Source organism: Fulmarus glacialis, unplaced genomic scaffold (genome assembly GCF_000690835.1).
Source record: "Fulmarus glacialis isolate BGI_N327 unplaced genomic scaffold, ASM69083v1 scaffold4441, whole genome shotgun sequence".
NCBI lineage: Eukaryota > Metazoa > Chordata > Aves > Procellariiformes > Procellariidae > Fulmarus > Fulmarus glacialis.
The window spans coordinates 85,349-112,477 of NW_009190818.1; the positions used below are offsets into that span (position 1 = coordinate 85,349).

The 27,129-nt window shown below is 38.5% G+C and overlaps 1 protein-coding gene across 1 annotated transcript in view; it reads right to left on the reverse strand.

Annotated features, from left to right (window-relative positions):
- Nucleotides 1-27,129, reverse strand: part of BNC2 (basonuclin 2) — a gene marked incomplete at its 5' end in the record, with an annotated part of 114,181 nt that overhangs the window by 85,262 nt on the left and 1,790 nt on the right. Inside the window, 1 exon segment of the mRNA XM_009586440.1 lies at nt 11,000-11,235. Within this exon segment, the coding sequence (XP_009584735.1) occupies nt 11,000-11,235 (236 nt within the window).

The following is a 27,129-nucleotide window of genomic DNA, read 5'->3' on the forward strand; positions in this document are numbered from 1 at the left end:
ACAGATACTTTTCCAACTACCAGAATAAACAACCTTCCATTCAATAATTGTGATATAGTATTAATACTATATGCAACAATACTGCAGTATAACACAGTAACAAAATTAGCAAATTGAAATATATAGGGGGCTACAGGGCTGTTCAGTTCATAACACATCAAGTACCAGGCTCTGAGAATATATACAAGTAGGCATTATGAGAAACTTACTCTTTCAAGATGCATCCTAAGCTCATCATGTAAAATCAACTTGCTAGCCATATGTGGTTGGGGGAACACAGGCTCCTCAAGCCACAGCCTCCAAAGAAGGCTGGAAGTGACCAGGTCAGAGATGGTATGCACATCGTAAGTGGCTGCCGTTGCATCTCTAGACCGCACCACCTCTGCTGGTCAGTTGCCCCAGAACAGCTCATTACATTCTGTAACACCCAGGTTCTCTGCAGCCTCACAACAAACGCAATTGTGTGAGCAATCTGCTACAGACATTATTAATTCCTCATCCTTTTTCTCCCAAGAAACATATCTCTACCTTCAGCTGTGGCAGAAAATGGATGTCATGGGTCTTATATCCATTGCCTCACAACTCTTTGAGCCTACAAAGGGGAGAAAAGAGCTCTGTTTTGCATCCCATAGTACTGTTTGAAATACTCCTATCAAGAGGAAACCAGCTCACACACGGAAAGCGATTGAATTAGTACTAGTTAAATTCTTTAAAGCTAAATTTAATTTTATTTTATAGAATTCTTTCTAAAAGAGATGGGCTGGACAAAAGCATTTTTGTAGATTGTAACATTACATACTCATTACATACAGGTCCAGCAGTCTTTAAAATCTACCTGTCCTACAAGTTACTTCCTTCTCTGCAGGACGACTGTCAGTCAGCAACACAGGTTTCCACACCCTTTCCAGCAGAAGGAATGTAAGACTTTGGGGTGCAATTCTGGCAAGATTTTCATGAAGAATCCAGGAAGACCGGATATAAACAGACATACTTTCCCCTACTATAAAAGGTAAAAATGAAACAAATTCTTCCTCTTCTATTTGCCAAAAAGATTATTAAAAAAAAAATTTACTGAAACTACTGTTCCAGTGGTGGTGATGTTTCTGAATTTGTCTAAAGAACAATCATAATTACACATTCTATTTCATTAGAGGATCTCAAAGCACTTCATAAACATTAATTAACAACATCCAAGTATTAATTGGGATGATTAGAACATTTTGTAGAAGCCGTGGGGGAGGAGAGAAATCAAGCTGAAGCACAAAGGACTTGTGCAGCAAGTTAATATATTAGAGCCAGTAGAATAATACATGTTTCCTGGCTTCAAGGAAGCATTCAAAATTCTAGGACATGGTGCAAAATGACAACCAAATCATAAAATATATTTCAGCACAGGAAAGAAAAGTAAATTTCTTAATTAAAATATAAGAGTTCATCTTCATTAGATTCAAAATGTACCTTGGTAAGTAAAAGGGGGTTGTCTGTCTACATTCAACACTGTGCTCTTACTGCCTAGAAGGCAACAGTAAGTGCTAATGACATTTACCCCTCCTAATAAGAGTCACTCACACTTCACTGTTATTCCTTGTTATTGCTCAGGACAGGCACTGGCACTTCATTGAAAGATCAGTGCTGCAAGGGAAAAAAGTCCCCTTGAGATCCCTTGGACTTCAAGAAAAGCAGTAAATCAACTGATGCTGGACAGATGACAAGTTTGATTCTCTGTGGCCCTTCCTGATTCCTAAGTGTCTGTGGGCCTAAATTCCGTAAGTGCCTGAAGCCAGTGTTGACACACAGACAATCAAAACCACCCCTAAACTCAGAGCAAGAGGTGTCTAAACTGGGAAAAGTCTTAAATCCATTAAAGTGTCATGGTCTGGACTCCGTACTCTCTAGTTGAGTTAATCTCCATTGATGTGTAGCTGAATGGTTAATATCACAACCTTATCGCCTCCAGGACAATGATTTGAATTCACCCTGAGGTCCTCTGTGAAGAGAGTAGTCTATAAAAAGCAGAAGTTCTAATCTCTGAGCTGTATTTTGTGAGAAGACTGATGTTAATTCCTTGGATTCTTGGTGCACCTCGCTCCCCTCCACATGCACACACACATTTCCCTTCTATCAATAGCTTTACGCCCCTTTGTTTTCTTTATTTTATAACAGGCCACTGCATTTATTACAAGAAAACTGAGATGGACAGTAACCCCAAGATCCTATCCTCAACTCAATTGTCATATTTCTTTGACATAGTGCAGGATACGTTCCGGTAGAGGCTTCAACATGGCATTGTCGGCAAGAAAAGTGATTTTCCAGGCTAGGAGGAAAGCCCTTCTCTCCCTTCCCCTCATCCACAGAGAATCAGTCTCAAAAACGGACACTTTTGTCACAGACACACACACTCACTAGCTATTAGAAATATGAATAATATTTATAGATTATTTAAGTATGTGCATCTATACACACACATATATACATATTTCACAGAAAAACTTCTGTGATCATAAATGGTTAATAGAAATCCAAACACATTCTGAAGCAAGAAAGCTGGAAATAGTTTCCTCCTTGGCTTACCTGCCAAGACCTAAGTTCAGGGCTCTGTTTCTCCTGCAATGCTTGATGGCATCACTCACACCTAAAACAGCCTAGGGAGTGAACTATTCCTCCCACCTCCTTCATCCCCCACTCTGCTTTAGGTGTTCGTGATTTCATCAACTATCACAAGAGAAACACAGGACCATGAACTCAAGCCTTGGCAGGTGAAGAGATTTTCAGCTCCATTTTAAAAAGCAAGCACACATGGTCCTGGCATATGCCTGACAGACCTTCAGTAACAGCCATTTCCATGCTCTGCATCCCAGTAGCTGTGCCCAGCTGTGTGAAACGACGTCAGTCAGCAGGCTCATGGCTTCTCACCCCCAGTACTGCAAACAGTACACATTCTGGGTAGGAGAAACACAGCTACACAAAAGTCTCTCTCTCTCTTTTTTTTTCTTTTGGTCTTTGACAGCCAAATTGTTTGCCATTAAAAAGGCCATCTTTGCATTTCTGAGCCATGTGAAATACTATGGTTATAAAGGCTGACTATTTCATAGTAGTCATTAAGAACTAGCACCATGTATACTGCTGTTGATCACCAGGGGTTATACAGGCCTCTGCTTCATTACCCTTGCAAGATGCAAGACACAGAGCAGCAATAGCACAGCTCTCCAGCTGCACATATTCTGGAAATCTGAATGATCTTTGCATGTTACTGAGACATCTGTTGTCACTTAACTTGTCCTGGTGGCATTCAGAAGTGCCATCAAACTTTTTGGACTTTATTTTTATTCTTTCCCAGTTCAAGTGCTAACGGTTGTGATAAATAGAATCATGTAGCACTACTGTGATTCGTAGTGTTAACTGTTAGAGGTAAGGCATCAAAAGCAGCAGGGAGATGTTAGGCAAGTTAGTGCAGATACAGAGAAAGTCTGAAAGCACTTCACACTGTAGAACAAGTGGCACTGCTTTGCTCAAACACACAACAATGCTTCCCTCTGGCTCAGCAGTTGTGCTTTGTTTCCTATCTCTCTCTTCAGTCCTTAAAGGTTTATCTAAGCTTTTCCCACTCTCTGTTTAGAGTAAGAGATAGGAGAGTCACTCCTAGCTTAGTACAGCTAAAATGAACACAAAAGAGCAAGAGGCACAGCAGAGAATCTCTGTTCCGCAGAAGTGCAGGGGAGTCATGCTAAACTGACTCACATGGGAGAAGAGAAACTCTTCCAAATGATCACAGCCGTAAATATTAGCATGCAGTGATGCTATGGGAGGAATGGAAAACTAAGAGAGTCCATCTAACAGATCCTTTTCATCTCTTTGTGCTAAAGAGGCAAAATCAGAGAAGGAGGGGCAGTGAAACTGAGGTGAGGCTGAAGAAGGGAAGACAAGCAAGAAAAAAATGGGGGCGAGGGGGAATGGGGGGCAATGACAACGGAATAAGTAAGTTGGAGTGGAAAGAGAGGGAGTAGGGGACAGGCACAGAGAACAAGAAATAGGCAGGGCACATACTAAAGAGACTCAGACTTAAATCCCATCTGTACTGGGAGTCTGGATAAATGTTACCCAGCTTTGAGCTTTGGTTGCTCTGAGGACCACCGTTGAAAAATAATGTTGGAACATATATGAGTGTTAACAATAATTACAAGAGGGAAAAGAAAACACAAGATAGAATTGTATCTAACAAAGCTGAAAAAAGTAAATAAAGCTGTAAAAGGGTACCTCTCTCTTCATTATCAAGTAATTAAATGTGGGTGGCAGTTGTTATGGGAAATAACGAGCTTGCATGTGAAAGACTTTGGTTGTATTTTGGCTTTGTTACAGTCTTTATGAGATAAACTTCTTAACCCTTATCTGCATCGGTTTTACTATATATAAAAAGGGCATAACACTCACAGAGACATGGAAAGACTGAGTAAGTGACTGCTTCTTAAAATGCATGGAAATCCTCCAGTGGTCACAGCCAAACAAGTACAAAGTATTAATTAAGAGATTGACAAACAGACCAATGAGGAATGAGAAGCAATATCAACTAAATAAATTCACAAACTTCACATACAAAAGCCATTTTTACTGTATTAATGGTGCATAATTGTCATCAAACTTTCACTGGGTGCAAGGCTAAACTTTTTTTTTTCCATCCATACCATAATTTGATTGCCTATTTTTCTTAATTTTCTTTATCATTAATAATATAGCATACCACCACTTTAAAGGTGTTCTTGTTACGAAAGAAAAAAAAAAAGTAGATCAACTGATGGCACTTGGGGAAAAAAACCTGACAGAAATGTCATGTGACTTGTGATTATACACAGCAGACTACATTGAACTGAAAGTATGATATCATCACTACAATGACTGACACCACTCGTCTACCCTAGAAAAGCTATCTCCTCAGAGCTGCTGTTTGTTTGTTTTCTTTCTAATGTTCCTTATGTTTAAGCAATGGAAGCTGTTTGACAAGCTGTTTAATTAAATAGCCCTTGCACTTGGGCTCCGTAGCAAAAGTTCAAACATCTTAAAAGGAGGCAAATGAGTACAGACTGGAAAGCTAAGACTCTAAAGTCTCTAAGAGGTCAAATAGTAACAGAACCCATGCTTTTCTGAAATCCTCCACAGACAAGCCAATGGTGGGCAATATTTAATTTTAAAAACAGTAAAGCAATTTCCATCTGTGCATATGGTTAATATTTCTCCTGCTTAGAAGGGATAAGGTGCTAAGGGATTGTTCAGAGAAAGAACAGAAAAGAAATTAAGAATGGTATTATTAAAGATGCTCAAATTTCTTTCTTTGGTCTCTCCCCAAATCTCTTGACCTAATCTGGATATAAGAGTGGTGTGCATGATCAATCTAGTTGTAGTAAACTAGGACAGCAAATGAAAACAACCATTCCACCACAAGCAACTACATTTTACAAAAATTTGAGAAATTGTCAGTCAAATATAACACAACATATGGAAGCATGTAATTTGACTATGCATATAACAATTTTTTCTTTTAAAAATCTCGTAACTGAACTATTTAACCTGCACTATGTATTTCACGACTTGAGTGAGTTTGTTTTAGTTAATGGGATGTTGTCTTTTGAAAAAATGCCTAAATTTCCCCCCACAATGTACACCTTCTGAGAGTTTATTCTTAGCTGACTTCAGTGACTGAAACAGTTGCTCTTGCTCAACAGTTGTTTTAGCCCTACAGAACTAACACAGCAATGGGAGAATAAACCACAGTCGACCTTGGTCATCATCTGAAGAGTTAACTAAATCCATAAAGTAGGGATTGTGCTGATGATATGTGGGCAAAGAAACACTCAAGCCCAAGTCAGCAGTGGCACAGGATGTCATTAATTTCAGAGGTTTTTTCTTATTTTTGAAATTAGCAGTCTTGAGTGTGAAACCACAGAGGCAGGAAAAGCATCATACTCCCATTTCCAGTCTTCCCAAAGCAGAAAATGCTATCTAATAATTTTGAATTTCATCAGTTTTCAGCATTGACATTGCCATGGAAATGACCTTCATTTAGGATTAGTGATTCCCCATGCACTGTCCAGTGCACAAACTTTTGTAAGGGAGTCACCTTTTGGGCCAATAAAATACCCATACTTATCCAGCTGGCTTTAGTTTTGATTTTAGGTTTTGGGATTTTTTTTTTTTTTTTTTTTTTAATTTCTCGTAGCTGTGAGTGGCACCAGAGAGTCTGGAAGCCAAGACGTTCCCTATGAGCTACTGACTATAATTTACTTTTTTCAAGGGAACGATGGTAAGAACAGAAATCCTAGGTCTAGTTCCTTTTCCTGATTCTGCCAGTGTTCTGTTCTGTGCCTCTGCTTCCCTCTTTGTACTGTAAAGATAGTATTTATCTTTCTCTTTTACACTAAGAGAATACAACTATTTGATCACAAAAATGATCACAGTTGAAAAAGTGTTGAGCTGTTACTCAAAACACTAATCATTATTTGCAAAGAGTCAGTTTATGGCCTCTAAGTTGTGGTCACATCTCCTGTCGTCTGCAGCTGGACCAGTGTAAAAGCTGAATGCCCCAGCTGTTCACTGCTAGTGGCATAATTGCTCTCTAGCCCTTTCCTCCCAGAATAATCAGCGTTAACTTGCACATGTTTAGCAGGAGGATTCTTCTAACCTGCCTTGTTTAGAGAGAACCTGGCTAGGGAACAATTACACATGTAGTTACACTAGCAAATGGGTGGGGTAAAGTATTCTCCAGTGGTGGAGCAGAGGAAAATTGGCTGGCTAAGTTACCTCTTCACTCAGCTCAGCTGGAACCAAACAAGGGCTGGAGACTTACTCACAGTTGAGCTGTGCTTTACAGCAAAAGTAACTTCACCCAAATCAATAGAGCCACTAATCACGTCTCTTTGAGCAGTAGGTGCAGAATCTGACCCAAAACAACTACTGTTGTTGACAGAATAATTTCTCGTCATGTAAAGAAAGTAGTTGCGTTGACTGTTCCCAAAGCGAAAACCTACAGGCTCACTAACAGCTCCACATCAAATAAGTAACTTAGTTCCTTGAGATAGGTACCGGATAAACAAGCCTAGAAACTGAAGCACTCTGGATGCCCATGGAGGAGACACAGTCCAGAAAGTTTCCCTATGCAGTAAGGTTTTTTTGAGGATGGCTTCTAAAGATGAGAGAACAACTCCTCCTCTAAAACATTAATCCTGTGAGCAATCTGATGAGACTGCTGACCAAACTGTCGCTCACTGACATTTCAGAGATAGGTATCTATTCACCAGAAACTAGGTTTATTGCACAGAGGCCAGAGAAAGCTTGCCAGGTCTTAATGCCTTTCAGCCGTTACTGGCAATGTTGTGACTGTGCCCAAATGTGAAAGGCGGTGTATCACATTACCTCCGCTGGCTTCAGGGTTCCTTCGTTTCCTGTGCTCCATTAATGCATCCACTGAATGAAGCAATGAATACTGCATTTTTCGCTGCCCACTGCTTTTTAATTTGTTATTTAGAAACATTATTAGTCAAAATGAGGGTATTACAAATAATCCCACCCATCTTGCAGCACTAATACACTACTAGAGAGAGGCACTGGTTTTCTCTTGTTTCTCGAGTGGAGAAAATGGTGAGGTTTTTCTCAGAAGTTACTGAGAAAAAGTATTTTCTTTTTTCGTGGGAAGAAGGGTTTCATTATGGATCTTGAAGAGAAAAGAAAATATCTGGCAATACTATAATAATTAATTTTGAATGGATACATCTACCCTAAGATTTCTTCTTTTTTCCCTCCAAAAAAACTCCATTTAGGGAAAATGTTAAAATATTTTAACACTTCTGTCATGATTCAGGGCAAATTCAGCACAGATTGATGTCTCAGACCTTCCCAAGGCATGAAACTACAATTTTGTACCAGCTTTACAAAGCTTTTGCACTGCGGTTTATCGGTGAACACTGGAACTCGAACCAGGATTAAGTGTTCTGGAATCTGCCACAGCCATTCTAAAACCTATTCTAGTACTTCTCTTAGTCCTTCCAGAAAAGACTTAGGGTACAAAGTCTGTATGTTCCAAATAACTTCTGTATTTCTGAGCAAGTGTTCCCAAAGTTACTAACCTTCCTTTTTTTGTTCTCCGTGCCAAACAGTGATATCCATCATTTCATCAAGTTACAAGTTTAAAATGTTATTTTTATTAGATTAGAGACAAACAAACTAGTTTACTGGTTTACACTTCCCTAACTACAGCATTATAGCAAATTTAAACTTTTTCCTAGAGATACATATTTGTGTATTTGATGTACAATGTGTATGTATGAATGTATAGTAAACTTACCAGCGTTGACTGGACTAGGTTGTAACTTAGACAGGTTTGCACAGACAGATTAAAAAGAACTATACTTCCAGACTGAGAGTCAGATGTTCCTGAATTCACTGCATGACAGCCTACCAACAATCCCATAGCTCTGTGATATTCTGAATGATTTCTTTTGGTACTTGATACTTTTGGTTCTCCTTATAGGAGGCTCATGCCATTTCGTCGCAAGATTTTTGTGTGGAAAAGCTGAGTTTGAAAGCCTCAGACAACTCTCTGAAGAGTTCCAATTCCATAATGACGAGCTTCATGGAACAACACCTTTTGCTTGAAGGAGACATTACCTGTAGTTCTCATCTGTATGCACTTTTACTGTGCTAGTATTACTACACATTTCCTTTCAAATTTCCCCTTTTCTCCTTTTTATCAGATAGTTGCAATAGAGCTACTTTTTAAACAAGACTTTTGTTATCATAGATTTGATTAATTTTCCTAGGGTTTCTCTTCATATATGTTTTACTAAGCAGTTTCCCTTTCTGCCATATACTGAGCTTCCTAGCTTTAATGGAAACAAAATGCGTTTTTTGCCCACAGAGTTTGTGGAGTCTCCATCCTTGGAGCTACTCAAAAGCCAGGACATGGTCCCAGGCAACCAGCTCTAGGTGGCCTTGTTTGAGCAGGGGGGATTGCACAAGATGACCTCGACCAACCTCGACCAGTCCATGATTCTTTGAAATTAGAGAGCTAAACTAATAGGCAGGCTTGACTACACCTATCGTAGGTCTTCATTCACCCACTAACACAATCCACAACTGACCGCTAACCAAGTCAATATGTGGCAAGACTGCAACAGCTGCCCTTAACTTTCATTGATAATTGTTCCCCTTTAACTGACATAATATTCAATATACTGTTGTTGAATGTAGTAATGGTACAATTCATGCCTTGAGGGCTACAATGTGATTGAGTTTTAGCCAGATAAACTGAACTCTGACCTAATAGTGTATTATAGGCCTTTACACCACTCAGATGCATAGGTCACAATCTCACTCTGTATAAACCTCTATGTAATTATATTACAAGCCATTCTTGCATATATTAAGATCATTCCAACAGATAATTAAAACAAAATCAATACAAACCTGATTCTACGACCTTTAAAACAAGAAAACTACTGATTTCAGTCAGTCTTCTTGTCTGTAAGGGACACTGAATTACATTCTACGCTTGTAGTATATTATGCCTAACTATTAACCGCATTTAGTAAACAGCAATTTTCTAATGTTATATCTTAGAAAGGATGCATTTTTTTATATGTATTCCTTTGCAAATCATATTTCTTCAGCCCTCTTGATCAGTAGAATTCAGAATCCAGGAATCTAAAATATGATGCAATATGCACATAATGCCATTATAGTATGTATCTCTACAGACATCTAACATCTATCTAAATTATATATCATACCTAATATCTATAGATACATATCCATACATATATATCATACAAACATCTATAGATATCTACTGTATAAATATCATGGATATATATTTACATGTACGGTTTAGACTGGTAATGAAAAAAATGGATTTTATTGTATTTGAACATGTGTAACATTTTGCTTTACAAAATAGATACCTGAGAGAATCCTAAAACAATTAAAGAGCTCCATTTTGTATCTATCCTTATAGGAATATATATAAAGCATTTAAGAAAATATTTAAGAACACAGAATATGAAGAATATGAAGAATTACATAAGTCTAATTTAATTCTTTCACATGAAGGACAGAACATTGAAGATGAATTAAAAAATACAGTCAGAATTCCTCAGAGCAGGAATAAAGATTCCCGTATTTTCTGTATAGTGCCAAGCACGCTACCATCGCCTAAGAAAGCAAAGAAATAAATCAGAAACTAGAGTTTTCAGGTGTGTCCTTCAATAACTGGATGACTTCTAGATGATGCAAAGCTCCCACAAAGTCAGTAGCAATTAAGAGAACTCAGAATCATGTAGTATTAGATTCTCAATCAGAAATAGTCTCATAAAATGTAATAACTCACTTTGGAACCCAACAGATGATGAAATTCTTCAGATAAGCAACCATACACATTCAAGACCATACTCATAAAGCAAGCCTGTCCATTTTTTTGTTTACTTATTTTATGTTTTGTTTGCTTATCTTATCTTAACCAATTTGCATGTAACACTTTATTTAAAGCTACCTTTTTAAAATGGGCTTATAAACAGGATTTTCCTGTTTATACATTACACTGTAAAATACTTCCCATTTCATCTACCCCTTATTAGATATCTTGCTAAAGAAGGAAAGAAAAGGTGAAGGAGCTGCTGACTTGGATCTTAGTTTCTTAAGTCAAACAGTAGCCCTTGAAAACTTGCCCGTTGCCTTTGATGGCTTGCAGCTAGCTAACCTCAGTATTTGCAGTATTTAAGGTATTTCCTACAATAAGTGTAAGCAAGTACAAATAAATAATATGGTACGAAGGAACCTGCATTTTTTTAGCTTAGGAAAAATTGAATATTTTATTTTGCCAACATCATCATTAGTCTTCAACATGCCACACTAAATTTACTTCATACCCTTCTACTTCTTTGGGTGCATGGTCACTACGCGTGTACAAAAAAAAATTCAGTTAACTGGGTTTGGAAACATGCTTTGCTTTATTTCCTACCTGAAGGATGTAGCCTCGAACATAGTCTCGAAGTGTCCAGCCTAAGCCATGTAGAATATGCAACACCTCCTCTTGCTTCAGTACACTGAAGAGTCGGTCAAGTAGTATCTTCAGTCTCACAGGCACAGCCTGAGTACCATAGAGCATCAGGCTGCTGATGTCAAATACAACGTTGGACTGCACAATCTCCACTTGGGTTGGGTGGTAGAGGTGCTGAGTACTAAGCTTGTCCAAGGCTGAAAGAAAAGGGGTTAAGTATAAGAGAAGAGCTAAAGGAAAGACAAGACAATAATCCCCAAAATTATCTAAACGCATCGAATTTGGCAGATGCATTTATTTTCCAGAGAAATACTACTATACTACTTGGACAATTCATAGAATCACAGAATGGTTTGGGTTGGAAGGGACCTCCAAAGATCATCTAGTCCAACTCCCCTGCAATGAGCAGGAACATCTTCAACTAGATCTGGTTGCTCAGAGCCCCATCCAACCTGACCTTGAATGTTTCCAGAGATGGGGCACCCTCGTTGTAAAAAATTTCTTCCTTATATCTAGTCTAAATCTACCCTCTTCTAGTTTAAAACCATTGCCCCTTGTCCTATCACTACGGGCCCTATTAGAAAGTCTGTCCCCAACTTTCTTATAAGCCTTTCTTTAAGTATTGAAAGGCCACAGTAAGGTCTCCCCAGAGCCTTCTCTTCTCCAGGCTGAACAACCCCAACTCTCTCAGCCTGTCCTCATAGGAGAGGCGTTCCACTCCCCTGATCATTTTTGTGGCCCTCCTCTGGACCTGCTCCAACAGGTCCATGTCTTTCTTGTACTGAGGACTCCAGAGCTGGGCGCAGTACTCCAGGTGGGGCCTCACCAGAGCGGAGTAGAGGGGCAGAATCACCCTCGAGGCGGCCACGCTTCTTTTCCTGGGCCACAGCCCAGGATACAGTTGGCTTTCTGGGCTGTGAGCGCACATTGCCAGCTCACGTCCAGCTTTTCATCCTTCAGTACCCCCACGTCCTTCTCAGCAGGGCTGCTCTCAATCCCTTCATCCCCCAGCCTGTATTGATACCAGGGGTTGCCCCGACCCAGGTGCAGGCCTTGCGCTTGGCCTTGTTGAACCTCATGAGGTTCACACAGGCCCACTTCTTGAGCTTGTCCAGGTCCCTCTGGATGGCATCCCGTCCCTCAGGCGTGTCAACCGCACCACCCAGCTTGGTGTCATCTGCAAACTTGCTGAGGGTGCACTTGATCCTATTGTCTATGTCATTGATGAAGATATTATATAGTACTGGTCCCAGTATGGACCCCTGAGGGACACCACTCATCATTGAGTGATTCTTTTTTACAGATGCTGTCTGAAACAGGCCTAGTTTCCAAAGCTCACAATTAACTTTAATTCCTACAGCAGAAGGATGCTCAGCTGAGCCCCAGAGACTACAATACTCGTAAGTTCAAAAGACATTACAGAAAATTTATGATTAACTGATGACCAAGACGGAAGCTATGCAGAATTGATTGGGACTGTTGAAGGTTTGAAACTTAACCTCTAAGGGAAAAAAAGAAAACAGCTACATCCTAAACCCCAGCCTTTTAAACACGTTAAAAATTAGTCTCCTGATTTACCATAAATTCTATCATGAATTCACTGCTACTTAAGCTGGCTAGTTTGTTTTACCCTTCTGTGTGAATTTCATGTTATTCACTGTGACGTGAATAATTTAGAGATCAGGGGAGTGGAGGTTTGCAGGATGAAGGTAATTCTTATCCCTTTGTGAAGTTAAATATGATGGAATTGCATATGACATCACGCACTTTACTGAGTATCAATGTTTAAATTTAATTTTCTTTCCATTTTATGGACTATGTTGCAGCACCTAAGATTCTCACTGCTTTTTTTAAACAAAACTTTCTGAGCATTTAAAATAATTTTATAGGGACTTCTTCTCCTGTACTTTGGTTTCTTCTTGGCTTATGATCACTGGAGAGTTCATGTACTCTTGATAAATTGCTTTCTTACATCCAGAGCGCAAAGGCCCTTATCATTTACTTGCTGGCTTCATTCAACACGTTTACTCCAAGGAATACTTTGTCAAAGATTTCTGGTTTCCTCATACTTCATTTCTTGCAACTGATTTGTCTGATCTTTCCTATTCTAGTGGTTAAGTCAACTTTGAATAAATAGCTTTAAATGTTAATTTAACATTCAAAAAAGATAAGGAATTGGCAAGCCTAGGGACTGCAGTCCTATGTCTCTCCACAGGACATTTATACTGCAGAATGTGAAGGGTGGGATTTTTCTTCCAAAAGCTCTTCGTCCAAAGTACTTCAGTTATATAGGCTTCATGATGTCGGACTGATTTATGTACAAGGTCTAATGAATGGGATTTGATTGAAGCTTAAACAGGTCAAATACTTTCCTACATTTTTTTTGCCCCTTTGATGTATGATATTTTCATAACATGGTTATTTTGCTACTACCGTAACAGATGTGTCACCAAAGTACTCAGCTAGAAAAGCCTAGAAAACTGATTTTGTTACTGTGCAGGCTGTGCTGTACATGTGCTGATATGTATATATGTGTACCTGGGGGGCAGAGCAACCATTTGAAAGGAGTAAAATAAAGTAAAATATTAGTATTTTTTTAAAAATACTACTATTACTTGCAGTAAGAATGCTGTAAATAATATTAGTGTTAACTGATGTAATACCTTCTACCAGACTATCAAAATAATTAAGCAGATCTGGATCACCTTGATCTTTCCCCACCTTCAGTCTTACAGAGTGAGAATAGGGTCCAAAGAGGTTAACTGGCTTCTCCAAGTTTACACAAATTCAGACCGGGGTCAAGACCTGAATGAATATTTTCTGAATACTGAATGCTTTTCAATCACTGCATCATACTGTATTTCTAATATATCTTAATATCTGTTTTTGTTTCTCTTTACTTAACAGTAAACCCTATGCCTGCAGTGAGGAAAAGCAAGTTCTTCCAGCTAAAGAAGACTTGGCTTGCTGAAAATTTTAAGGTCATGATTCTACTTTGGGCCAAGTCAGAATGACTGTAAGATGTCTTTGTCTAAAGAATATTGGGTGGATTATAAAACTAATAGCTAGAATGAGATTACAAAACTCTGTGGGCATATACCCACTTCATGTAATGTGACCACTCTGAGGATAATAGCTTTGGAAAGGCCAAGATGGAACAGAAGTGAAAAAAGAAATAAAAAAGGTCCTTTTAAATTACTAAGCACAATCTTTGACCAGCGGACAGAAATTTTCACAGGAGACCCTGTACTATTCCATTTCTCTGCAACATTTGTTTTCAAGTGATATTATCTATAGACATTTGCAAAACACACACACACACAAATAAGAGTTAGTCCGGTGTTGGATTAACATTCCAAGTGACAGTGAAATTATCTCCAATTTTGATTTGTGGCCTTATTCTGCACATTATGTAATAAACAAATAAGCAGTGAAGCTTATCCTTTTGAAGTACAAGTCAGGATATGCACTTAAATGTGTAATTTACAAAGCATATATTTTTGCATGGGTGTGTAAAAACATTTGCAAACTAAAGACAGACCTCATGCTACAGACAGAAAAAAAAAAAAGGAAAAAATTGTACATGAAGAGAAGGGAAATGCACTTGCGCCCATATGAGAAATAATACTATGGAAATTCTTTCGGATCATTGACTATTGAAACCTCTTGCACTTGGCAGGAGAATGAAACTTTTCACTATAATTTGTAATTTATAAAAATTATCTTGTTTCTTTAAAAGAGATTGCCAAGGAAATAAGTGACAGAGAGAAGTTGCTTTCTGTAGTACTTCTAACTGATTTCTCCTCTGGTATCATTAGTGAACTAATGCCGGTGTTCTAGGTGGATTCAAGAGGCCATTTAAGTTGTTAGACACATACTTTTTCAAATAAGAGATAAGAGAAGGACCTAAGTCTCATTGTTGTTTTTTCTGTAAGGACAAGAGTATTAACTTTAGCCTTCTTACCAAATCTCAGAGTAGATAGCTGTATTCTGCTGTCCTGAATTGCCCATCTAATTTCATGTGGATAATGCCTTCCTCACCATTTTCTGTTCTAACATTTTCTGTTCATTCTATATGCTAATGAAGAATGCCGTGTTTCACAGGTGAATACATTCAACAGTATCTGCAGCAGTGTATGATTTCATAAGTGCTTAGGAGACTTCAAGATGAAACATGCTAAAGAAAAGAATGAGCTCTATCATACCTGAAAAATGACATAAACAGATGTGTCCTTATTAAGAAGATATCAGTGACTGAACATCATAAACCACACATTAGAAGTCCCCTCCTGGTGCAGCATGAGGTATTATTCATACTTCTTACACGTTCAGTGGGCTCAAAAGTTCACCCAGAAAAGTCTTAACATGTTTGTGACTTTTTGGACATAACCTTTTCTGGAAACATGACTACGCTTAAACTAAGAAGGCTATCTTTTAACAGCCCAATTCAGTTCTTAGCACTGCCCCGATAATCTGATATTCTTTATCTCAGTGAGAGTGGAAAGGTGTTCACTGATAGAGGAAGAAGAGATCCAATGAATCTTAAAGTCACATACTTGCTGAGTAATCAAAATTTTGTGGAACAGCCTAAAAAGGCCTTTGTGTTTTAGTACAACAACATAGAGCCGAGTAATATTTCCATGGTGAATTCTAAATTTCAAGTACTTGTTTCAGAAATTTTAACTATTAAAAAAGGGGACCAAAAAAAGGTGATGAAGTAGAAGACATTACAGAAGATTGCCTTCAACACCAAAAAAATGACTAATTGGATAATTAGTATAGGAATTAGGAACCTTTCAGTACCGTTTTTCTTACCTAACTCTGAAGTATCAAGTATGTGCCATAATCATTTAGATAATTTAGACTATTTCAGTTGGAAGGGACCTGCAACGATCATCTAGTCCAACTGCCTGACCACTTCAGGGCTGATTAAAAGAAAGCATGTTATTAAGGGCATTGTCCAAATGCCTCCTAAACATTGACAGGCATGCGGCATCGACCACCTCTCTAAGGAGCCTGTTCCAGTGTTTGACCACCCTCTTGGTAAGAAATGCTTCCTAATGTCAAGCCTGACCCCCCCGTGTTAGCTTATCCACTCTTTAGCTTCTTGAATAGTAAACAAAATCCCCCAGATTTTACAGAGACTCTGCTCAGTATAATCTGAATTGTAAAGAGAAATTCAAAATTGATACAATGTCAATCTTCACATTACAGCCTGCAGTATTCTTCTTATGCAAAATTCCAGCAAAAAAACTTTGGACCTATTTGTAACAAACCAATAAACAAACTTTTATGTTCCATTTGTGCTGGGTTGTTTTTGTTTTAAATGTAGTAAAATAGGGAGGGGAAATCTACTTCACCATTTATATTTTACTGGAGTTTTGGGACCCTATGTAGTTCAAAGGAAATTAAGTACAAAAGATACATTAAAATATGGGTCAAATACTTGTTCAATTTATCAAAAGACAGAAAATAAAGACAAAAAATTTCATTTCATCTATACAGTGGCCAGTTCATAGGCTCAGCGATACAAATTTACTCACTGACCTTAGGCTCAGCTATGCAAATTTACTCACTGACCTTAGACCCCTTCCTTCCCAAAGTGCAGTGGACAAAGTCAACCAAATTAAAAGCCATGCTTCTGAGTGGATTCCGTTTTTGTTACGCAAAAAATGTAAGTATGCAGTGATTAATTTTGTACTTTAGAGGTCTCATATTGTTTTTTGAATGGCTACAATAAAAGCATGACATTTTGCCTCTACTGAATATAAAAGAATTTTAAATATCCTAGTTTTAGTGCAATTGGAGTTGTAAATACACATACCTCTTGCTAATTTCCTGATCCTAGATAAATATTTAGGTATCCTAGAGAGGGATGAAAAGGTCTAGTGAAACCCCTTCTCTCAGCTGATTTGCCTGGATGTGTATCTCAGAGCACCACAGAGAAGAGTCAGTAGGTTGCAATGTACAGGTTATTATGGATTTCATTCCATTTCAGTTTTAAATTTGGGTTCTGCAATAGACCCACTCTACATTTTCTTGCATGCTCCCAGTTCTCTAACTTACCAAAGAGGGATACAGTTGGAGTATCCCTCCACGTGTATCCACACACACATGACAATACAGAATTTTATAAACATCATCATCTTTCCAGATTACTAGATTTGTTCAAGGATCAACAGGAAAATGAAAAAGAAATTTTAGGTAGTCTGTGTCGAGACAATAACAGGGAGTTTTCCAGACATTTTTTTAATCTAAGTAACTGGACCACTTTCTGCAGCAAAAGAAACTGAAATTGGCAGACAGATTAAATATACAATACCAAAATAAAAAGATTCCATTATACCGTTGCAGCAACAGCATGTCGAGTATGGTAAAACAGATACAGTATTATAAATGGCAATGTGGAGCATTGTAGTTTACTGTTGATTTTAGTGATGAACATGAACAGCTTCACATTTTCAGAGTTCAAGATTTTCTTCTTTTCCATCAACAACAGAAAAAGAAGTAACAAATCCTTTCAAGAACAGACAGTAGCTTATGAACGACTAAAGTGCTGGAAGGACAGGCAAACTATTGCAGTCATAGGAGGTGGTCTAAGCTGGCCTCCCTCAGGATGCAGATTTAATACCACCTGTAACATAGTGTAATGTGCATTTTGTAGGTGGTAAAAATTGTTCCTCAAACATATCATGCTTAGATGCTGACTAAGGACAAGAAAACTTGCCAGTGTCTACTGAGTGGCTCAAGTATTTTCATGGTGTAGGAAATTATCCCATTCACCCCTGGCACGAGTGTGGAGAGCATGGGACATTAGCATTTATATGGGTGGGTGAACATTCTGAATCAGTCTGGGTATAAATTCCAGCTACAACATGGCACCCTTTGGTGATCTCCATTTCACTTCCGTCTTCATCCCTTTCACAATTTAATCCAGATATAAGAGAAATGTTCGCTAAGACACTGCAGATTTCAAAAGATCATGGAAGGACAGTAAGTAAAGCATATTCTGATTCATAGGCAAAACCAACTTTTCCTTCTGCCTTTTACTGTATTTAAAAGCTAATAATGGAAACTATTTGCCAAATGCATTTAGTCTCTGACAGGGGGACACATATGTGATTTCCTAATTTACAGCTTGCGTGTACAGATGTTCACACTTAGTAAAAGGATTCTTAATAGCATTTTTAAATTAAACGTGTGTTGATAATAGGTGTTTCAAACCCAAACAACACAGCAACTAAACTGATAAATGTCTTCATGCCTCACCATGCCTCATGCTCTAACAACATTTTTATAACAGATCAAAAAAAAAACCCCAGCACTTCAGTTGCATGTACACAAAATAAATGTTATTAAAAAAAGTATGAATGAAAACTTTCATTAATTTTTCTGTCTATGATCTGATTCCAAGTTGAAACATTTAGATTGCTACTAGGTTTATGTAGCCGAAAGCAGAACCACAGTTTGTTCACAGACGTTGCTTGCTGTCTGCAATTTTTTTCATCCCTTTGCAAAACTTTGAACCCCATCCAGCTTTGACACACTGCCTCTTCAGTTAATAACTATCAAGTTTCCCCTTGTCTCCTGTCTACTTTTCTTTGAGGCAATTGCGCACTCAGCACCCTGAGATAATAACACACATCTATAAGATAAAAGCAATGGCATTAATGTAATTGTCTGCCTTTCTCTCTTTAGCCTAATCTTTTTTTTCCTTCAGTTTTGACTGCCTCTGTGACACCTGTTTTTGTCTCCTCTGATCCTACGACAGGTTTTCCGCTGACAAGGTTTTTGCCTGACAGAGATTCTGCCAGACAAGAACATAATAAAATATGAAGAACTGCTTGTCAGAGTTTCTGCCAATGCTCACATGAAATAGGGAAAAAAAAAAATCCTTTTTTTTTTTTTAAAGGGGCCCTGTGCTGGTCGCTTTTGGCCTGTCAGGAAAACAGCCTCCCTCGCCAATTCCTGCAAGCCAAACAGGTGTTTTCTTTTATGTTTTCTTTCTATACAAAAAACTTTTCCTTCAATAGTGGAAAACATTATTACAGAGGGAAAAAAAAAAGAACAAAAAAAACCCCAAAATGTTTTTTCCTAAAAATGAAGGTTAGACCTAACTTTGTGTAGTGGTACCTCACGAGCATGTTTTTAATTCAGAATTGACCCCTTAAATAAATAAATAAAGTGGTAACTTTTTCTCCCTCCTTGTTGATAGCTAACATGTTCAAAGGAACAAGCCGTAAAGGACCTTCATTGCAAGTTCTCAGGAAAACATCTGAGCTACTAGACATTTCCTGCGTGGGCATACTGCATGAATGAAGACACCTGACTATGGAGGCCATGGTAGGGAAGATGAGACAGAGCCTATTGTCTTCTGTGGGATTTGGACCTTGCAGTCCTCTCCGACAGTGTGTGCATTTGTGCCTATGTGAAGGAGGACTTCAGCACTGATGATTACCCTGATGGAGAAACACATGTAGATGAATCATGGGAGCATCCCAACACACTTTTGTGTGTGTTGGTATCATCTGTCACCTCAGCTAATCAGCAACTATTGATCAGTCCATGGTGTCACGGCCCTGAGTGCACAAACTGGCCTTCATTGCGCTGACCAGCCTCTCCGGAGATCTCCATCCTGCATTCTCAGTTCATGGGTCCAGGACCCCTACTAAAGCTCATGCCTGGACCTTCATTCCCTACCTAAGGTACATCGTAGGTGTGCCTGTCTGTAGTCCCGTCTTCTACATGACGCTCAGACCCATGTTACAGCCTGGTCTTCTGCCCTGTCTCTGGCCTCACCTTCTTTGACCTGACTCATTCCCTTGCCATGCCTGAGGTTGTCAGTGACTCAGTTACCAGCACCTGTTTCCATCTACCCTGATCAGACCTCGAGGAACTGTGCCCATGGTGCAGGCGTGGCCAGTGCTGGAGTTGACCTTGACTCCTGGCTCAGACCTCTTTGTTGGGCAGCTCCACTTTTGCTGCTCCTTTACACATGGATTGACGGTGTCAAGGAGCCATTAAATTAATATATCTCTATTACCCTGACTAGTCATTCATCTTCAATCTTTCCTATCTCTTGTTTCAAAGCAAAATGTCTCTTCCTATCAGCCATTAACAACTTCCTAAAAATATTCTCTCCCTTAATAATGGTGAGATTGGAGTTAATATGTATCTTAATGGTCCTAATACCATCTGGTTGTCATACTGTATACAGGGAGACAGAAGCACATTTGGGAGTCCTGGATTGTGGTCTGGATTTGGAGAATTTCCATTTTAATCCAAACGCACCTCAAATTCCATTAACTGTGATTCACAGATTCACAGAAAGTCTGGGTTGGAAGGGATTTATGCAGATTGTCTAGTGTAGCCTTCTATTGAAAGCAGGGCCTCAGATTAGGTTATCTCTGGTCAAGCTGAGTCTTTGATATTTACAGTGGGGGAAATTCCACTACTTCTCCAGGCAACCTATTCCTCTATCTTCTATGCAGCCTTGAAAACTGTAATGAAAATGCAACAGGCACTGCCGACCTGTTAGCATCATTCTGTTTCGATGGAGTAGTGTGTTGTAGAGGCATTTCACAAAGGCAAGCCAAGACCATGGTGGTATTTCAGTCTAGGGTGTAACTCTGGTTCAAGCCTATAAAATGCTCTCCCACAGGTGCTAAACCACCTCAATTTTCCCTGGAAAACCTGCTGTCCTACAGTTGCTGACAGCTGAAGATGTTCAGACCCTGGGAAGACTGCTTCATGCAGCTAGTTCTACCATTCATAAACATCAATCTTTCCCACCCCAATTCATGTACTGCGACCATTTCACAAAGCTCTTGTTAAAAACACTTCAGAAAAATTTACTGTAATCAATTAGAATGTAATTAGAGAAGTATTTGAGACTCATGTTATATATTTCTTGTATTATCTTTTCTATTTCTAAAATCCAGATGGAAATGGGATAATAAAGTAACACTATTGTCTGCTAAATTAATCTGGGGCAAGTTTCCTCATAATGCTACAGCTCAAATTGAAATTGTTCCTAGTAGGTAAAAAAAAAAAAAAAAAAGTTTTTTCCATTGAACTTCACATTTGCAAAACAGAAAGCTGAGGTGAAGTTAACCACGGTATTATTGTTACTTTGTAACATCTGAAAGCAGTATGAATTTTTCATTCTTGCACTCAAATCCCATTTTAACCTTATGAAGCTATATGGAATGGAGTGGTAGGGTTTGTTTCATTTAGAGCTCCTTCAATTTGTGTTCTGCTTAACCTAGTGAACCCTAGTTAATTAAGATGTTCCTATAAACAATTAAGCTTCTTGTAGGATCGTTAAGAAGATATAAAAATTTATGATGTAATAAAGTGTAATAAAATGATAAAGTGGTTAGCACATCACAGCAATTCATGTGCAGCAGCATAGGTGTTAAAAGAGACAAGCAGGTACTGTCACCTAAACATCCTGGAGAACTGTGGATGCATGTTGCAGAAGCCCACCACTGCTGCCCCACAAATCCGTTGGTGATTTGCACTCTCAGGTCCCACAGAACTCTAGGCTCATCTGGGAATCGAGCAGTGAGCACCAGACACTCTTTTGCTCCTATCTGTAGCTATGCTGAACTTCCTGTCACCACACTTAAGGGGGCAAGATCAAGGGTTTCACTGACTATCTTTCCAAAAAGCAGCCTCTACTACGTCTGGAAAGAGGAATGCCAAGTGCTATTAAAAAATCATTCCTTTTACTGCCTTTGCTCCATCTTGCATATAGGAAGTCTATTTTTTTCCTTACTGGATTCTCTCCTTAAGAAGAGAGGGTATGACATCATTGTCAAAGACATCTCCTAGCTTTTTATCCTATGTATTGAGTGTACAAAATGGGATGAAGCCTTCTCTGTAAAATGTAAATTTAGTAATAACGGGCACCAAATAACAATGTCTTGCACTTTTGAAATACCTTTAGTCTAAACCTCTCTGGGCATTTTACAGCTAGTCAAGGGAGATCATAGCTATAAAAGTGGCATTAAATGTATTTCAGAGTTGCTAGTGAGTATCTGGTAGTATTAATGCCAGTTCTGTGAGAGTACAAAGTGTGACTAGTAAATTAAAAGTTTTTCAGACAATAAAACATCACAATGAGAAAGGGCTTCTCTTTGAGATGTGAATATAGCCCAACCCAGCAGAAAAGGGCAGTATGCTTCAGAATGGGTCATGGTCTCTTTAGGGCTTACCAGGCACTGGAGCAGTCCCTAGCTGACTACTTAATGTCTGATCAGGGATAATCTCACCTGATGACGTCCAAGGGACATTGGCATATTCAAACCCAGGGCTGTGAGCCAATAAAGTTGGGGAGAGGGAGAAAGGTCTAACCTCTTCCTGATTGCGTTAAGATGTCCTGGGGTGGCAGGGAAGAAGAGAAAAGAGGTTTTAATCTGAATGGACCCCCAGGGAAATCCAGGGACGTGTGAATGTGAACATATGTAAGTTAGAGCCTGTGGTTTACCCCCAGGGAAAACCTTACTCGACACCTGAGGATGTCAAATTTGCATGAGGACTAAACCCTTGACCATATGGTTATGTAAGTATCAGCTGCATACAAGCATGGAAAAGGAAGGCTTTTTATTTGATCTTGGGGCAACTAGGCATTATTTCCTTTCTGTCACTTGCGTCTTATAACCCTTTGAAACAATATTATTTGTCTTGGATGCCCTAATACTTGGATATTCTCATTTGCTTTTACCTCAGCTTGACTTGCATTAAGGGTGATCTTGGAGTAACCCAAAGCAAATGCTGCATCACTTGATTCCTACCAATGTGGCAGGCTTTAAAACAGATACTGGGTCAGAGTACCCACAATATAACAGAATGCATCTTCTGTGTGCTGCATTGGCCGCTTTGGGAATTGCTGCTGAAGGGAAGCAAAAAGGGATGGCATAGGCAGAAGGGGGAACTTTAAAAAGTGTTTACCAGTAATGAATGTTAATCAGGAAAGGTTCCTGGAAGCAACTGGGTAATGAAAAATATGCCTCAGCCTTCAGGGTCAAAAGGAAGTTATAACAGAGAGATTAAAATGATTTTGCCAGTAAAAGACAGGAAAAGCCAGACTGGATCTAAAATAGTGTTACTTTAAAAGTCATGACGAGCTCGCCTTTGTTATCAATGAATTTAGATAAGTACTTTGCTAAAAATCTCTATGTAACTAAAAAACAAAAGAAATCTATGATGTTCTCAAATAATTTTAAAGCATTTTAAAGAATTAAATAAACTGAATAGAAGGCAACAAGCATGTTCAGTATGCTAAAATTGTGATTGTTTTTAATATCCTATGGAACAATACAAAAATAACCCAATTATTTTACCAGTAAACTATAATAATAGGATTACATTTCTCCTTTCCGTTTTTAGTATTTATTCTCTATCATCTCCATTTTTAAGTAAAGAACAACATGGCAGTTCTGGAGACTCTAAGATCTGTGATGTGTTTTTGTTGTAGTTTGGTTTGTTTTATTTTGTTAGAGATGATCTTTGACTTTGCAAACCTGGATTTCTTTCACTTAACAGCTTTGGACTGAGACAAGTATAGGAACCCTGCTGATTTTTATTTCAGCATAGCACTCCTCTTCCTTCCCGCCTCATTCCCATGCAGCTCACGTTTAAAATCTAAACCTTCTTCCTGAAGCAAGTCCTTTCAGCAACTTCAGGGGAAGGGAGATACGCAGTTTCTAAAATTTCCACAGCATTCTTCTTTTTCTTTTTACACCTGTCCTTCCTTTCTTTTGTTCTCACTTCACGTTTCTTTTACCTGACAATTTCATGACCTACCACATAGAAATTCAGAAAACTCAACCATTCTGAATGAAGAAGTCACAGTCATGTCATGCATCTGACTTTATGACAGAGCATTCTCCATTTTCTAGTGGAGGTGGTTGTTTTCATTGTTAGTCTCATTTACAGCAAGCTAGTACATGCATTATATAAATACTGGCAGCAGGAAACTTCCTTCACAAGGTGAAAGTGTAACCCACGTGGCAAGTCTCTGAGCATGAGTATTCACTGGATGGCAGTTTTTAAACTGAAAAAGTGTAATGGATTTGCCCTACGTGCCAAAATCTACTAGCTAATGTCGTTTTCATTAAAACTGAAAGGAACTTAATCTCAAAGCTACTAGAGAAAAGGCCTGGCCAAGTCTTGGACTGGAGATGGGGCTGTATGTGGCCTCATCATACCTCAGAGCGGTACTAAAGCCTACTTGAATAAATAGCCCAGGCCCAAGCTGTGCCGATTGGCATGATGCAAATGAAAAGGCATCAAAGCTCACTAGAGGAATAAGGATCGGCTTTCTATGAGAGAAAAAAAAAGAAGGAAGACAGCAAAAATGTTCACAGGATACTTCATTTCCTAGAGTAGATTGAACAGTGTGAAATTCAGCTAGTCCAAGAATGCACAGTATACCAAAAACATCTGAAAAACATGCTGCTGCTGTTTGATTGAGTTTTACCTGATTGAGTGATCTGTTAGAGGGCAAGACAGAGAACTAGATTTCTAATTTTCTGACTCTCTTTGAAACAAGGTGACAATTACTTCAGACAAACTTAGTAATATTATGCTGTGTTTTTTTAAATCACTGTGAAGTCTGAGATACTGAAACTAAAATAAATAGAATGAATGTCATAAATAATAGCTTTATTCTACTATGACATATGTCACCTTGGCACACTTTTTTAGAGCAAAACAGTTACAAGAGAGGGTAAACTGTATTTCCCATTGATACTGCATTGGGTCTTTTGATCTGTTGGACTAGGTATAATATGAGTATTTCTGCTAGCAGTATGGTAGTTGTTATTCTGACATCAGTGACAAACATACAAAGCAAAATGCAAAGTCAATGAAATCAACATCTTTTCACTGCAGACTTGCTTAATTTCTTTCCTCATAGGCTAAGATACTTCTGCTAGGGGAGTGGGTGGCAAATAAAGTGGGGTTTTTTTCATTATTTCCAATAAATTTTGAGTTAGTGACTTTTGTGCTAAAGCTAATAAAATGTCATAGTATAGTATGTTACTTTTAATATAACAAAATATCAAGAGAAGAAACTAATTCAAGCACTCAAGAAAGTCTTAATTTTTTGTAGTCATCTCACTCCTACATTATTTAAAAGCCACAAAATAGCAATTGCTTCCGTTAAAATAAGTTCTCCTTAAAAAAATCGACTATTAAGATTTTAATAAGATTTTCTTTTTCACCATATGGATTATAGAAAGTATCTTAACCATTTAAAAAAAATAGAAGGAAAATAAATCCCCACCCAAACTGACAATATGAAAGCCAGGCTTCAGCTGAAAACAAATTTTAAAAGTCTAGTTATCCAAATCCCTTAAAATATCCAGAGATTCACACCAGCAATAACCCGTTCTCCATTATGCACAGCAGTACTAGAAAATGCTGCTATGCTCTACGCAGCTTTTGGCTTCAGCCTTAAAAACACTGATGGTAGGATTACCATTGTAGCACAGGGGTGCAGGGTCAAAACTCAATAAACGGAACTTTTGCCAACAGAAACATTTATCTTGCCACAAAAGAACTCCTCTGATGAATCTGTTCATATATTGACAATCCCACTTTTGGCAACCCCAGACAGAAGAAATTGAACTTGTAGGAAACTTTTCCTTTCAAGATGTGTGCAGCTCATTTTAGGTGAGTGAGGAAAAACATGAGAAAGACAATGGAAGCAGGAAAAAAGAAAACAGGCCAGCAGTTGCTAAGTGCAATAATACTGTTGTGGCTGTATGCCCTTTCCTCCTCACTCCAAGAATTCCAGCATTTTAAATGGCAGTTATTAACATGAATTAACTCTGCACAGATTAGTCAAGTACAGCATGAGAAGACTGCAGTTCTAAGCTATTTTTGATCTATTCAGTTAATTATGATTCTAGGTTATCAGAAGTGAATAAGCACAGTACTTCCTGTTGGAAACACCTATTCTTTGATAATTACATTCAGTAAAGCACTACATCATGTGTCAAGGAGCTGAGTTGAAATTCATTAATAAAAATCAGAAGGAAACCCTTTAATTAAAGCAGCAGGAAATACTATTTGCATTCAGGGAACAACTTCTGAAAGTACCGTGCTAACGGTTTAAAGAAAATCACTTCTGAACAGCAACCTGATTCAGTCATTTTGAAATCCAGGCACTACAGTGCAATGAATTGATCAGTCTCCTGAATGCTGCCCTCAAAATCCTGGAAAACAGCTAAGATCAAGAATTGAAGCAGATGCATCATAGTCTCCAGGAAGTAATTTATAAGCCTGTGCTTTTAGTATGTATATGAAACATACATCTGACTTGTCTCGCTCTGCCATAAAATGTAAATACTCCAGACGAATGTACACAAAGTGTACTAGAAAAAATAAATCAGAGCGTTCTTTGCTTGGTGCAGTAGTAAAACAAACACTTTCTAATAATATATAGCTGTATTAAGTTTTCTATTTGGAATGTTAAGCACTCAGGTACGGGAGCAGGTGGTGTATCCCTGATCATCACATTCACCTTTCAACTTTCTGGATTTGTAAAACAGGGACATTTCTACTATACACACTGTGGTACTCTCAGATTACTGTCATGTATTCTGATTTTGAATTCAACCACCTCACAGGGAAGAATTTATCAGGAAAATCTGATCACACTCTTCTAAGATGTACTGGTTAAAAAGAAAATGCAGGATGCCCACATGCCAGAATCTAAGTGCTAGACTCCTAATTTCTATTCAACAGGAGGACACCCTGGAAAATAGCTAGACAAGTCTTCCCTATCTGTGGATCAGCAAAACCTCAGATGCTGATTCTACACAAAGCCTGAAGCATGCCTGAACTATAGAAATTTTGCAAGGTTTAGCGATCATTCCAAGAAATGCGAATCTGGTTACACTGTGACTGAAGATATCTTTCTGGGAATTAAGAGGAGCGAAAATAAGCTGTGTCCCTAGAGTATCTAGTATATAATAAATCTGCAACCAGCTACCAGATTGATGGTGTTAGGGTATTTCTGGGCAGGCTGTATATATTACTATGCAGTGACACAGGGCTGCATGGTACCTGCATTCCTG